Source organism: Mesoplodon densirostris, chromosome 16, assembly GCF_025265405.1.
Source record: "Mesoplodon densirostris isolate mMesDen1 chromosome 16, mMesDen1 primary haplotype, whole genome shotgun sequence".
NCBI classification, from domain to species: Eukaryota; Metazoa; Chordata; class Mammalia; order Artiodactyla; family Ziphiidae; genus Mesoplodon; species Mesoplodon densirostris.
Window position 1 is genome coordinate 15,300,771 of NC_082676.1, and position 13,623 is coordinate 15,314,393.

Below are 13,623 nucleotides of genomic sequence, written 5' to 3' on the forward strand. Positions count from 1 at the left end.
GGTTGTCAGAGCCATGAGGGTCTGGAGGAGGGTTGCTCCGAAATCTGGTCTAGCACCTCCATTTTACAGATGGGTAGTCTGAAGCTCAGTGAAGGAAAGTTACCCTGGGCCACACACACAGGGCCAGAACTAGGAGATCTTTTGAGGTCTTGTATTCTCCACTACTCTTAGTCTCTGTATGGATCTCTCCCCACAGCCTCCCTGAGAGGTGGTCATCAAACTCCTGTTTGCCTACATTCAGTAACAGGAGGCTCATTACCTTCTGAGGCTGCCCAGTCCCATTATTATTCAACCACCACTGTTAGAAAGGTCCTCCTTATATTGAACCAGATGTCATTCTGTTCACTTATTCTTCCAAAGATCATATTATTTTTTGAACACTTGCTAAGTGCCAAGTGCTGGGTGCTGGGGAATGCACTGGCAGGCAGGTAACAGTCTCTGGTCCGTGGAACTTAGAACAGGTCGTGATCCCATGGCATGTTCAGTGCTATGACTGAGGAAAATACTGGAGACCACCTTGGACTCCTTTGGCCTGGGTACAGGGGAGGAAGGATCCTGGAGGAAGTATTGTTAAAGCCGAGAAAGAGGATAGGGAAGTAGGCAGGTGAACAAGGGGAAGATGGGAGTTTCTGGCAGAAAAAACCCAGCATGTGCAAGGGCCTGGGAACTTTAAAGGGTGGCGTTTGGAGCTTTATTTTAGTCTGAACAGAGAAGAGCGGCATGCAAGGTGGGAGAGGAAAGGGGATGAGAATGGAAGGGTGAGTGGGACCTTGCTTGGTCACACTGAGTTTGGACCTTATCTATTTCCCTGAATAAATGAAAGAACAAATTAATGAACAAAGGATTGCTGCAAGTTCCACATTCTCTGTTCCAAAGGGATTAAGTGGTTCCAATGTTTGTGTCCAAATTGGCATCCCCTGGGGAGCATGGCCCCTTGGGCCTGTGCCTGGCTGGGGGAGGCCTTATTTAGCCTGGCCTGGCTCCACTGAGATTTCCTTGGGAATATCTATGTATAGGGCAAGAGGGCAGCCCAGCTGCCACTGTCCATCTGACTTCCTTGGTGTCCAGCCCCCTTTCACTAGCCCCAGACCCTGTGTTTAGTCATCTCCGGGCTCTTTTTGTTGACTTAGCTACCGTCCATAAATGTTGTCTGTCCCCCGCAACACCCCGTGTGGACCCTGTACGTTCTCGGGGTGGGCTCGCCTTGGACTTGACTTGATCTGGCCACTCCTTCACTCTCCAGATGGCCAGCTGAGCTCCTCCAGACTTCTTCCTCAAGCTCTAGCAAGGGGCCAGCTGCCCCTGCACCTACTTAGAGAAACTTCCCCCAGTCCCCCTTCCCCCCCAAAAAAGTGAATCCCCCAAACCCTTTCCCTGGAGAAGGTAAGCTTGAGAGAAGAATCTTCTTTCACTGTTTCTTTCTCCTCCAAGTGCACACCCTGTTTCCTGGACCCCTCTATACGTTTCTCCTTCTAGACGGGTCCCCTGAGGACAGTCTGCCCCAACTTCCCCTCAGTCAGTATGAATAAGAATCCCCAACATGACTATAGACCTTTATGATTTACAAAGCTCCCGGTGAAAAGGGAATAATCATAGTTGCTACCTCACAGGATGGGTACTGGATGAGATCATGTGGTTAAAATGCTTAGCACAGTGTGTGGCAAGTCACAGAGGTTCAATAACTGTGGCTGTCACTTTCCCCTCCTCCTATCCCCCGCCCCTTACCCTGATTCAAAGACAAAACATTCCACTTGCCAAGCACTGACCCTATGTAGTTGCACAAGCTTGGTGACATATACCTGTGCTCCCGTTTACCATGGTTTCTCTGTGAGGGAGGTTATGACTCTCCCCATCTCACAGATAAGGAAACTGAAGCTCAGAGTGGCATCGCCACCTGCCCAAGTGTGCACAGCTTGTAGAGACAGGAATTGGATCCTGGGCTTTGGACGTCAAGGCTTGTGCTCTGGCATTCCACCACGCTGCCTCACTTTTCTCTATCCTAATCATCCTCACCCATCTTGGAGCAAGTGTGCTTCTTGAGGGGGCGCTCATTAAGGCGGTGGAGCGGGGCGGGTTCTCCTCACAAGAATCTAGGACGTCAAGGCCTGCCACCTGCTCGGAGGCTTAAATTTCTCTGCAAGGGCCCTTGGCTAAATTAGGTAATGGGCTAGGACTCTGACAGGGGGGTGCTCACTGACCCCAGGATCTGATTGGCCAGGGCATCCGGTCCTGGGGAGCAGGGAAGTGGGAGGAGAGGATTCCCCTACAAATCCTAGGGGCTAGAGAGGGCCAGGGCATCTTTGGCTGGTGGAGTGCAGAGGAGGTGACCTGCGGCAGAGGAGTCCTGGTGACACGCAACCATGGTAAGGGTAAGGGACTTCATCCTTTTACTTGCAGGAGCACTTCTGGGCATCTTTCAGGCCAGATCTGGGTGCTCTGTGTGGATGTTTGAAGATGGAATATGAAAGCTTCTGGAACCCTGGTGTCTGGGAGGAAGGTTGGGAAGAAGGCCTCGGACTTGTCTTGGAAGGGGAGAGTTGGGACGTTCCAGGGGTTGAGCCTCCAGGCTTGCTGGTTCCCTGAGACCTTCTGAGGCTTCTAGCCATGTCGGTCAGAGAACTGTGAGTGGGTCTTAGCTTGTCACCCTGATGGTGGAGAGGGAGTCACCCAGCAAGCCAGTGAGCAGTGGGGGTGGGCTGGAAGCCTTGCCAAACCCTCTTCCTGCCAGTGCGAGAAGGAAACCTCCTCTGGAAGATGGGAAGCCTGCAGGGCCTCAGACCAGTTCAGGGGCAGGAGCCCAAGAGCTCCAAGGGGATGAGAAGGGGCCGAAGATGACAGAGCAGAGTTAGAGAGATGTCAGCCTCCCAGAGAGGGGTTATGATTTGAGGCTGTCCTTTTCCTCTGAGCTCGCCCTCCCCACTTCACTTCAAGGAGTAACTAGACCCTGGACGACAGCTGCTGTTGCCCAGTTCCTGACTAAAAATAACCTGCCCTTTTGGCACAGGCAAGGAGGAGGGGAGGGGGAGGGGAGGAGGAGGGCGACAAGGAGGACAGCCAGCAGCCAGCCAGCTGAAGAGCTCCTTGGACGCCTCAGCCCTTCTTCGCTGCCAGCCTCAGTCCCAAGTCGCCTCGCTAGCTGGCTGGGCTTGGACGTGATGGAAGCTCCTTCGAGCCATCTTACCATCACCTGCACAAGGCCCACATCGTACTCCGCCCAGCAGGAGTGGCATTTACTCCAATGACTGAATCGTCGCAAGGAAGCTTACAATCTCTGTCTCTGCAAGTTCTTGTAGGGAGGGATGATGTGTCTGACTTCTTGGGGGTCCCAGTGCCGGGTCTATGGCCTGACACTTGGTCGGTGCTCAGTAACTTTGCCTTGCATTATCGTTTATTTGACAACAAACATTTATTGGGCACCTGTTAAAGTACCAGGCATTGCGAGGAGGCAGGGAAAACTGGAAAATGATGTTGGACTCGTTCTGGCACTTTACAAAGCCTTCTCACACCCCTGATTTCAGCTCATCCCTGAAAAACTGCTAAGAAGAGATGAGGGGATGGGGATACATTTAGTGACTTGCCCAAGATTACTGGGGGGTTCCTGAATTGACCTCTGATTGACAAGCAAGAAGGGTATAATCCTTAGTTCTTTCTTTCTTCTTTTTGGCTGAGCTGCGCAGCTTGTGGGATCTTAGTTCCCCAACCAGGGATTGAACCCAGGCCTTCGGCAGTGAAAGCACAGAGTCCTAACCACTGGACCGCGAGGGAATTCCCCTCGCTAGTTCTTCAAAAGCGGGGTTGGGTGCTGTGGGAGCACGCGGTGGTGGGGGCAAGTTTGGAGCTCTTTCTCCGGAGGACTAAGGGGCACTTACAGAAACGGGGGTGCAGAAGAATGGGGTTAAGTCAGGAATGCGCTCCAGGGCTTCCCCTTCTGCTCTTTGATGGTCTGTGTTTCCTGCAGACGGACCAGCAGGCTGAGGCCCGGTCCTACCTCAGCGAGGAGATGATCGCTGGTGAGTGGGGGTGGGCGGGCAGTCCGTTGGGTGGCTGTGTGCTGGGCAATGATTGGTGTCTAGGCAGGCAGGGAGGGTGGACGTGAGGCTGACGGTCCAGCCAGGCTCACCTTAGCCCTCGGCTCTCCTTGCCCTGGCAGAGTTCAAGGCCGCCTTCGACATGTTTGACGCCGATGGCGGCGGGGACATCAGCGTCAAGGAGTTGGGCACGGTGATGAGGATGCTGGGCCAGACACCCACCAAAGAGGAGCTGGACGCCATCATCGAGGAGGTGGATGAGGACGGTGAGCGGGTGGCCCCCCGAGGGATGGGATGGTGGTGGAGAGGAGCTGGCAGCCAGGGCTCAGGCTCCCTCACCACCTGCTTCCCTCAGGCAGCGGCACCATCGACTTCGAGGAGTTCTTGGTCATGATGGTGCGCCAGATGAAAGAGGACGCCAAGGGGAAGAGTGAGGAGGAGCTGGCTGAGTGTTTCCGCATCTTTGACAGGTGCATTGGGGGCCTGGGAGCCGAGCGAGGCGCAGAGCCGGCGGAGTCTGGCCAGCAGGGCACGAAGGTTCTCGGGGTGGGGATGTAGGAGGGGGCGTCCGGCGTGGCCCGGGCGGGTCGCCCCTGCCCGTCCTGAACTCCGCCCTGGCCCTGCGCCTGAAGGAACGCAGACGGCTACATCGATGCTGAGGAACTGGCTGAGATTTTCCGGGCCTCCGGGGAGCACGTGACGGACGAGGAGCTCGAATCCCTGATGAAGGACGGGGACAAGAACAACGACGGCCGCATTGACTTCGACGGTGAGGGTCTGGGGAGCGCGAGGAGCGGAAGAGCGAACCAGGCTGGAGAGCCCGGAGCGTGGCGCCCACGCGGGAGTCCCTAGTCTTGAAGGCGGGGCGGGGCGGGGCCAAGCTCCTCCCCACTCCCTGCGGGCGGGTAGGGGGGACCTCCGGGAGGTTTTGTGCAATTTATCTACAAAAGACAAGGCACGCCCTCTGCGAGGCCGGAGCCTGGCCAGACCTCGCTCGCCCCTAGGGGACCCCTGACCGCCTCTCCATCTCCTTCCCCGCAGAGTTCCTGAAGATGATGGAGGGCGTGCAGTAAGAAGTCGGCCCTCCGCTCCGCGGAGACCGCGCGTCCTTAGGGCGTGGGGACGTCATCGCCGCCCGGTCCCACTCCCGGCCCCGGGAGGGAGGCGCGGCCCCTTCTGGGAATGTGTCTAGAAGGAATAAAAGGAAACATTGCAAAGCGCGTGGCCTGAGTGAGGGGAGGACCGGGATGGATCGGGTGTCGGGGGCCGCCTGGCTGGGCCGCTGTCCAGGGCGCCACCCCGGTTGGAGCCACCCGAGCGTCCTCGGGTCCGAACGCAGCGGGACGCGGAAGGCCGCTGGGTCGCGGGAGCCCGAGGTGGCACTCGATGCCCTCGAAAGTTTAGCGACGGTCTATCTGCAGCTGGCGCTAGGTGTGGCAACTTGGCCCAGGGGCTGGGTGGCTCCTGGCGCTTCCAGGGTCCCCATTGCTTCTAGAATCAAATCCTAATTCCTTCCCCTCCTTCCCACAGTTACCCCTTCCCTCGAGGGGTTCCAGTCTCACTGGGCAATCGATCCTTCTTGCTGTGGAAGTGGGGTGCACATTTAAGCCCTCCAACCTTTGCTCATGCTGTTCTCTCTCCTTGGAATGCCCTTCTTCCTCTTCAAGTCTTGGCAAATCCTTCAACACAGCTCAAATGCCATCTCCAAGATACAAAGACGCAGCTCAGATACCATCTTGTCCTCCCTTGATCCCTGCCCTGACTAGCTGCACTCTGGCGCCCACACCTCTTTTGTAAACAACTCAATTTCAGCCGGCGTTGGGTCAAAGCTAATTAAGGGCAGTGGTAGTTTGGCTTTCCTCACGCTCAGTTTGAATCCTCACGGCCGGTGACAAACCACTCTCTGCTTCCTTTCCTAATCTGTAAAACGGACAGTGATAGTACTTACCTCACAGGGCTGTGAGAATAAATTAATGTGTGCAAAGTGCTTAGAACAGAGCCTGGCACGGAGTCAGCATATAATACATGCTATTAGTAATATCATTATCATCTTGAAACATTGAACTCTTTTAGTCATTGTTGCAGCCCTCCCTCTCCAACTCCCTGTTCTCTTCTCCCCTTTCTGGCTTATTCACGTTTCCTGGATTGTATTTCCAGCCAGGAGCATTGCTCGCGTGTAGTAATCATCCCTAGGAGTGCCTACTGTGTGCTGTGCAGGTGTTGTTTCATTTATCCTCACAACCCCAGGGGCAGATGCCCTTATTTCCATTTTACGGTTGAGGAAACTCGGGCAGAGTGGGGTGAATTACCCAGACAAGTAGATAACAACCTAGATGATATGGCTGTGTGGTGGAAACAGGAGCAAGACCATCTACCTGTTGACAATTCTACCAGGGCGTCCTGAGTGCTTCAAACTGGCCCTGCCTTAAACTAGTAAATCTCCCTCCTCCATCTCCTTCTCCTGTGTTGCCCACCTCAGGGTTGAGACCCAGGTCACAAATTCTGAAGCTCATTTTTCACCTCTAATTTACTTACTATGCCCTGCTACTTTGTCTCCTTACCACTTCATCCCTCCTCTCCAAGCCCACTCAGCATCATAACTCAGGCCATTATCATTGCCATTCACTCTCTAGACAGATGGCAGCCAGAAGGATCTTTCCAAAACCAAATCTGACCACGTCACTGCCCTGCTCAAGGCTTCATTAACTGCTGGTTACCTCCCTCGCAGCCCAATCTCCTTCTCCAGAGAGAGCCCCCCTTGACCCTCCTCATCTTCATTAGGCGCCCCACCTCTGAGCTTTCGCAGCAACATGTGAGCCTAGCACCCAGCTCCCCCGCACCCAACCCCATGCCGCGCAGCTTGCGGGATCTCAGTTCCCGGACCAGGAATTGAACCCGGGCCTTGGGCAGTGAAAGCCGAGAATCCTAACCACTAGATTGCCAGGGAATTCCCACACCCAGCTTTTATTGAGTGCTTACTATGTGCCAGACACTGTTCTACGGTTCTTCATCTATCCTGTGAGGTAGCTACTAATATTTTCATTTTACAGAGAGGTTAAATATAAGTGCCCAAGTGTATACGAGTAACATAGGGGTGGATCAGGAATTCTAACACAGCTCTTCTACCTTAACCACCACTTATTCTACACCATTGACATGCCTATCTACTCCCTAAACGTCACCCTCCCTGAGGACAGGACTGTGTCCTCTCCCTGCCTCATCCCCAGCCCCCAACATAGGGCCTTTACCTTGTGGGCACTCAACTCAACCACTGTACTGAATGAATGCGAATAATGATCATCACACCTTCTAATACTGACTGCACTGGTGTTAGAAACCTAAGTCAAATTGACTTACACCAAAAAGGGATTTGTTGGTTCATGACACCGGGATGCCAACACATGAACCGGAGGCCAGAGTTTCAGTCATCTCTCAGCTATTTGTCTCTGCTTGGCTTTCTTTTATCTCCAGCCGTCTCCACCAGCAGCCCAGGCTGACTCCCTCCTCTTTTAGCAATCCTAGTAGTAAAATAATTTTACTTTCTCGCAGGGATTAATTCCAGGAAACACCCTGATTGGTTCCGAACGACAGTGTAGAGAGTTGGGTCTCTGTGACTGACACAGGTAGGTCATGTGACCATCTGGGGGAGTCAGACACCATGGTCCGGGAAACCACATAGAGAGGCTTCCTAAGGAAGGCAAAGATACATCCACTTTGGCCAGCATTTATTAAGAACTAAGTGTCAGGTTCTGAGCTCTGCTCATCTCAGACATCCTCCAGCCTGGTGTTTGTCTTCTTTTTTTTTTTGGCCTCGTGGCAAGGCATGGGGGATCTTAGTTCCCCGACCAGGAATCGAACACTCACCCCTTGCAGTGGAAGTGAGGAGTCTTAACCACTGGACTGCCAGGGAAGTCCCAGCCTCGTGATTTTCAATTTGAGAGAGCATCAGAGAATCACCTGGAGAGCTTACTGGGGCCAAGAATTTACATTTCTAACCAGTTCCAGGTTAAAAGTGGAAGGACCACACCTCAAGAACACTGCTCTATACCTTTAACTAGAGCACAGCAATGACACCACCTGGGAGCTGATTAGAAATGCAGAGCCTCAGGCCCCACCCAGACCAACTGAATCAAAATTTGTATTTGAATAAGATCCCAGGCAGATTTATTTTTTTAATTTATGTTTGGCTGCCTTGGGTCTTCCTTGCTGCGTGCGGGCTTTCTCTAGTTGCAGCGAGCGGGGGCAACTCTTTGTTGCGGTGCGAGTACTTCTCATTGTGGTGGCTTCTCCTGATGCGGAGCACAGGCTCTAGGCACATGGGCTTCAGTAGTTGTGGCACGCGGGCTCAGTAGTTGTGGCTCTCAGGCTCTAGAGCGCAGGCTCAGTAGTTGTGGTGCACCGGCTTAGTTGCTCTGCGACAGGTGGGATCTTCCCGGACCAGGGCTCGAAACCCTGTCCCTTGCATTGGTAGGCGGATTCTTAACCATCCAGGAAGTCCCCGCCCAGGCAGATTCACATGCACAGTAGATTGAGCAACACTGGTCCAAGCCCCAAGGAGGGAGCCATCAGCATGGTCTGAGATGAAGGAACTGATTAGAGGACATCCAAGTTCTAGTCCAAGACCTGACAACTCCAATCCAATTCCACGTGTGGCTGCTTGCTGGGGGCACAGGGGTCCGGGCTGGCCGGAGTAGGAGGAAAGTGTGGGTGAGAACCTTCCCGATGACCTCCTTGCTGTCTTCTCCCCCTCCCCCCAGGCCTGCACAACCAGCTGCAGGTAGAGCTGACCAGGTTGGGCGAGTAGCCAATACTCAGGCCTTGTTGGAGCGCACCTGGGTGTGTCACCTAGATCTTCCTGCAGGCCCTGGGCTGGGCCCAGCACCTCAGCCTACCTGGACCCAGCTGGTTGGCACAGGGGTTTCCTCCCAGGGGCCCAAAGGCCTGTGGCAGGCCAGTGGAAAGATGGCCCAAGGGGCCGGGGGCTGGCTGGGTCAGTGGTGCAGCAGACAGAGGAACTGCTGGTGGAGATGAAGCAGGAGGTGAACGTGTCCCTGTGGAGCATGGAGCCATCTATGGGAGACCTGGGGCAAGGGGTGAGTTTTGACCTCAGTCCAGAAGGCTTCCCCTGGCTGTCTCCGCAGTCCCTGGGCCTGCTGTAGGGTCACCTGAATGTCCTCTTGCTCCTTTTTCAGGGTCAAACATCTACAGTCAGAAAGTAGGTGGCTGATACCCGCCCTCCAACACACACACACATACATACACACACATACACATACACACACACACTCTCTCTCTCACTCTCTCGCTCTCTCTCCAGCTCTAGCTGTTTCAGCCTAATGTCTGGTTCAGCCTCATCTGCAACACACCTGGGACAACTCCTGTATTTGCTAACATTCTTGGTGCATGTCACCACACCACAGAAACTAGCATTTTGTTATTGTTTTTTATTTTTTAAATTAATTTTCATCTATCTATCTATCCATCCGTCTATCTATCTATATTTTTGGCTGCACTGCACGGCTTATGGGATCTCAGTTCCCCGACCAGGGATTGAACCTGGGCCATGGAAGTGAAAGCGCTGAATCCTACCCACTAGACCGCCAGGGAACGCCCAGAAATCGGCATTTTGTGACACCCATTCTATAGATGAGGAAACAGATGCAGAGCCATAAAACAACTAAAGTTGCAACGGAGCAAATCCTGTCACCCCACTGCGCAGCCCTACAGCCTACCCGCTGCTCCTACTCCCTGGGTGGAGGGGCAGGGCAGGAACCCAGATCCTACACCTGACCTCTGCCGATCCTGTGCACTTCCAACCCTAGGGGAACTACAAGACAGCTACTTGTTAAAAAAACCCCAAATGTATTTATTTAATATACTCATCACAAGGGCTTAACCAGACACTTAATTTAAAAAACAGAAACAAAACAAAAATGACACCACAGATAAGATACAGGGTCCTGTACAGAAATCGAGGAAAGGACAGACCATCTAAGGGAAAAAATATAAAAAGACAACAGAAGGAGAGCTGCACATCCTGGGTCAGGGCTCTTGGCTGGAGACCTGCTTTGAGTATGTTTCTTGCAGGTACTTCTTAAAGGCTGGAAGAGAACAGGCAGGTAGGTCTCAGTGAGTGATGAGGACAGGGGTTAAGGTGGATAAGAGGGCAGCAAGGATATAAATGTGGGAGGAATTTGGGGAGGGGCCTCCCAGCACAACAGATTGACCCTCTGCTGCCCACCCAGCCAGGACTCCTGGACGGGCTCTGTTTCCAGGGAGGCTGGGGAGGGGACTAGGGGCCCTTAGAGAGCAAGTCATTTGCACAAAGCTTTGCCTTCTACTTAAAAAGCCTCCCCAACCTACATTAATGTGGAAAGGGTTGGTTCTTCCTGATTTTATAGCAAACAGGCAAACCAGAAACACCAAGGCAGAGGTGGAACTGGGTTACCTGCCCCCCAAGGACATACTCCCAAGTCACTGGAATCCTTCTGTTGTTTGAGGGAGGCTTTGAAGGTTGGGGAGGGATGGCCTGGTGCCCTGAGAAGGACAAAGGACTCACCTGTGGGGTTTTTCCAGAGCTCAGCGGCATGTGTATTCAAAGGGCTATCGATGTTGGGTTCTGCAGGTGGAGAGAAAGAGGACGGTCAGGTGCGGGTAGAAGAGGCCGTCGGGGGGAGTTCTGACAGGTCCCCAGGTTGCAGGGGAGGGGCCGGTCTCGGCAGTCACCTCCGAGCAGGCTCTGGATGGAGAGCAGGATGGTCCTGACGTCGTACAGGGCGGACCACTTGTCTTTCAGGATGTCCAGGCAGATGTTACCCTGGGTGTCCACGTTGGGGTGGTAGCAGGGTGTGAGGAACTTGACCGTGGGTGCGTTGTAAGGGTAGCCACTGGGGAACTCCAGGGACAGTTTATACCTCAGGTCTTCATATACCTGGAGAAAGAGATTCAGGGAGTAACCCTTCCACCCTGAGCCTCAGTTCCCAGCCCAAGCCCCACATAAGGGACTTGCCAGGACCCCCGAGTTTGTCTGGGACTTGACAGAAGAGAAAGCATTAAACTGGTCTGGTACTTTCTCTCATATCTGGTCATTGGGGTCATCAGTGATCCTTTGGTCTAAGGCCCACTGGCCTTAAGTCCTCAATTGTCCTTCATTCTTTTCCTTGCTGTCTGGCCCCCTGTCAGCATCTAAGATGGAGAGCCCTGCCTTAAACACAGCCTCTTACTATAGAGAGGGAGATCAGGGCCACAGGCTCAGGGCACGAGAGCAGGCACAGGGGAGTGTCCCGTCAGCCAAAAGACTTGAAGCAGACCCGGCACTTGGATTTCACCTCCCACCTCTCCCCAGACTCAGCTAAGTCACACTCACCTACCCCAACCCTGTACTTACGGTGCCAGCTGCTCCATGGATGGTCCCCACCCATTTGAAAAGGTTGTCTGATTCAGGGAAGGCAGAAATTCCTTTATCACCAGACATCTGGGGAGGAAACACAACACGTGCTGGGCTGAAGCGTACGCTCCTGGGGGGCCAGTGGGTGAACCCTTTCTCCTTAATCTCATCACATTTTGATCCAAAATAAAGCAACCAGGCCAAATGGATAGGCTTTCCTGAGGAAATGGCTATATCCTCAGGGCTCAGCATGCCTCTCCCGGGAGTACTGGGATGATGGAGGTTCATCGCCAAGCTAAGAAGGGAGGGGTTGTGCAGGGAAGCAGGAGGCAGCTCTGTAGCCACAGTGCTGGCTGCTGGGAATTCAACTCAACATGCTACTGAGTGCTGGTTACATACGAAGCCCAGAGACTATTCACGGACTGGGAACATAAACAATATGGTCATTGAAGGATTTGACTTGAATATCCAGGGTTAACGTAGAAGAGATAGTCCAGGAAGGAAGCATTCTGAGGTACAGACAGGATTAGAAATATTAAGAAGGATGGAGAGCTGGGTGTGGATAAACCTTAGGGCAGGGAAGAAGGACCAGGCAGGGCAGGGGGAGGGCCCTGTATGAGAGCTGTATTTCAGGGATAACTTTATTGTGGGAGGATGGGACTGGGAGTAGAGACTCTCCGGAGAAAAGGTGTGTAGGTGAGGTGGATTAGCTTCTTCCCAGAAGAGAACAAGCTGGACTCATCTTTTTACCCCCATGTCTATCACAGAGCCTGATGTAGGAGAGGAGGCTACTGATAAGTGACTGGGAGGTGGGAGGGCGGACCAACTGGTTGGGGCTCTGGGCATCAGTCACTCACCATGAGCGTCATCAGCTCCTGCTGTAGCCTGCAAAAAGAGCACTCGGGGTCACCTGGGAGTCTGGATGGGTCAGGGCTCCAGGTGGTGCATCTCCTCCCACCCCAATCTTTCTGGAGCAGCTCTCACGGAGGCCTCCCTCTACCCTGAAGTCGGACTCCGCTGGGGGCACGGTCACCCCCAGTTCCACAAGAGGGTCGTAGTGAGTCCTCCTTACCCTCCCTAATTCCAGGCTCCCACAGGACGGCTCTGGCTTATTCTTAACCTCGTCTGCTTCTCTGGCGTCTCTCTCCGTGCCGGATCTCAATTTCTCCCCTCCTTCCTTCCCCCTCCCCCGCCGTCCTCCAACCAAGACACCGAAGGTCACCGGAGCATCTTCATCTTGGTTCACCGACGGAGGACCTGGCAACGGCCATACCCCTTCCGTCCTCCTTCGGGAGGGTCTCTAAGAGCAGTCGAGCTCCTGGCGTGTCCCTCTACCTCCCATATCTCACCCGTTCCAGGAGGAGGTGGGGGTCCCGGAAGTCTTCGCTCTCGGCACCGAAGGCCCAGGCTGTGCCAGGCCTGGCGATTGTTACCCCCGCACCACTCACCTCTTGCCCACGGGGCCCCGGGCGGCGCCCCCGCTGGGCTCGGCTCCTTTACGGGCGGCAGCAACGCTGGCGGCAGCTGGGTCGCGGTTCTGGGAAGCCATCCGGGTGGCGCTGAGAAGGGAGACAGGAACTCAGACTACACTGAGACCGCGGCAGCAACTGCGGGTTCCCGGGCCCTTCCGCCTGCGTTTGAATTGTAACCCTCCGGCAGCGCTGGCCTATCAGCGGCTCGCTTGGGTTTGATCCAGCCAATGGGGCGCGCCAGAGCACTCTGTCACCAGGGAACTGCTAGAACCACCCACCAGCGTACCACTATTGGGCGGCGGGATGCTGCTTCTGATGGGCGATTGGCAGGAGAGGCTGTCATTAATTAGCGAAGCTGTAGCGGATTGGCCGCCTTTGGAAAACTCCGACCATTAAAGGGCTTAGAAAAAGTCCACGTGGGATGAATCCTTTTAGGTCAAACGCCTGGCTACTTTCGGGAACACCCGGCACGACCGGCCAGGATCCCTTACTCCCAGGGGAAGGGAGGGTCTCCAGTCTTGGGGCCTTGGTACTCTTCCCTCGAACCGGAAACCCCAGCTCCTCCACCTGTTATTATGTCCTGGGGACTTTGGTTGGGGCTTTAAGAGCCTGAACATTCAGGCGAGGGGAAAAACTAGAGGCTGATAGCCAGGGCCAGGGACTCCTCATTGGAAAACAGGTTCATCGGCTGCCTCTCCAATGGTTTGCTGTGTTCCCTTGAGCACATAATTTAGTG

General features: G+C 54.1%; 2 protein-coding genes across 2 annotated transcripts; one reads left to right on the forward strand and one right to left on the reverse strand.

Annotated features, from left to right (window-relative positions):
• Positions 1–2,360: 2,360 nt before the first annotated feature.
• TNNC2 (troponin C2, fast skeletal type) lies at positions 2,361–5,101 on the forward strand. Its single transcript, XM_060079163.1, has 6 exons — positions 2,361–2,369; positions 3,959–4,010; positions 4,151–4,294; positions 4,384–4,498; positions 4,661–4,797; positions 5,070–5,101. Exons 1-6 carry the CDS (start codon positions 2,361–2,363, stop codon positions 5,099–5,101), a joined length of 489 nt encoding a protein of 162 aa, XP_059935146.1.
• A 4,873-nt stretch (positions 5,102–9,974) lies between these two features.
• On the reverse strand, positions 9,975–13,043 carry UBE2C (ubiquitin conjugating enzyme E2 C). Its single transcript, XM_060120569.1, has 6 exons — positions 12,864–13,043; positions 12,273–12,300; positions 11,416–11,502; positions 10,755–10,959; positions 10,588–10,647; positions 9,975–10,129 (listed from the first exon to the last, which is right to left on the reverse strand). The coding sequence occupies exons 1-6, from the start codon at positions 12,962–12,964 to the stop codon at positions 10,071–10,073; spliced, it is 540 nt and encodes a 179-aa protein (XP_059976552.1). The 5' UTR covers positions 12,965–13,043; the 3' UTR covers positions 9,975–10,070.
• Between the last annotated feature and the right edge of the window lie 580 nt (positions 13,044–13,623).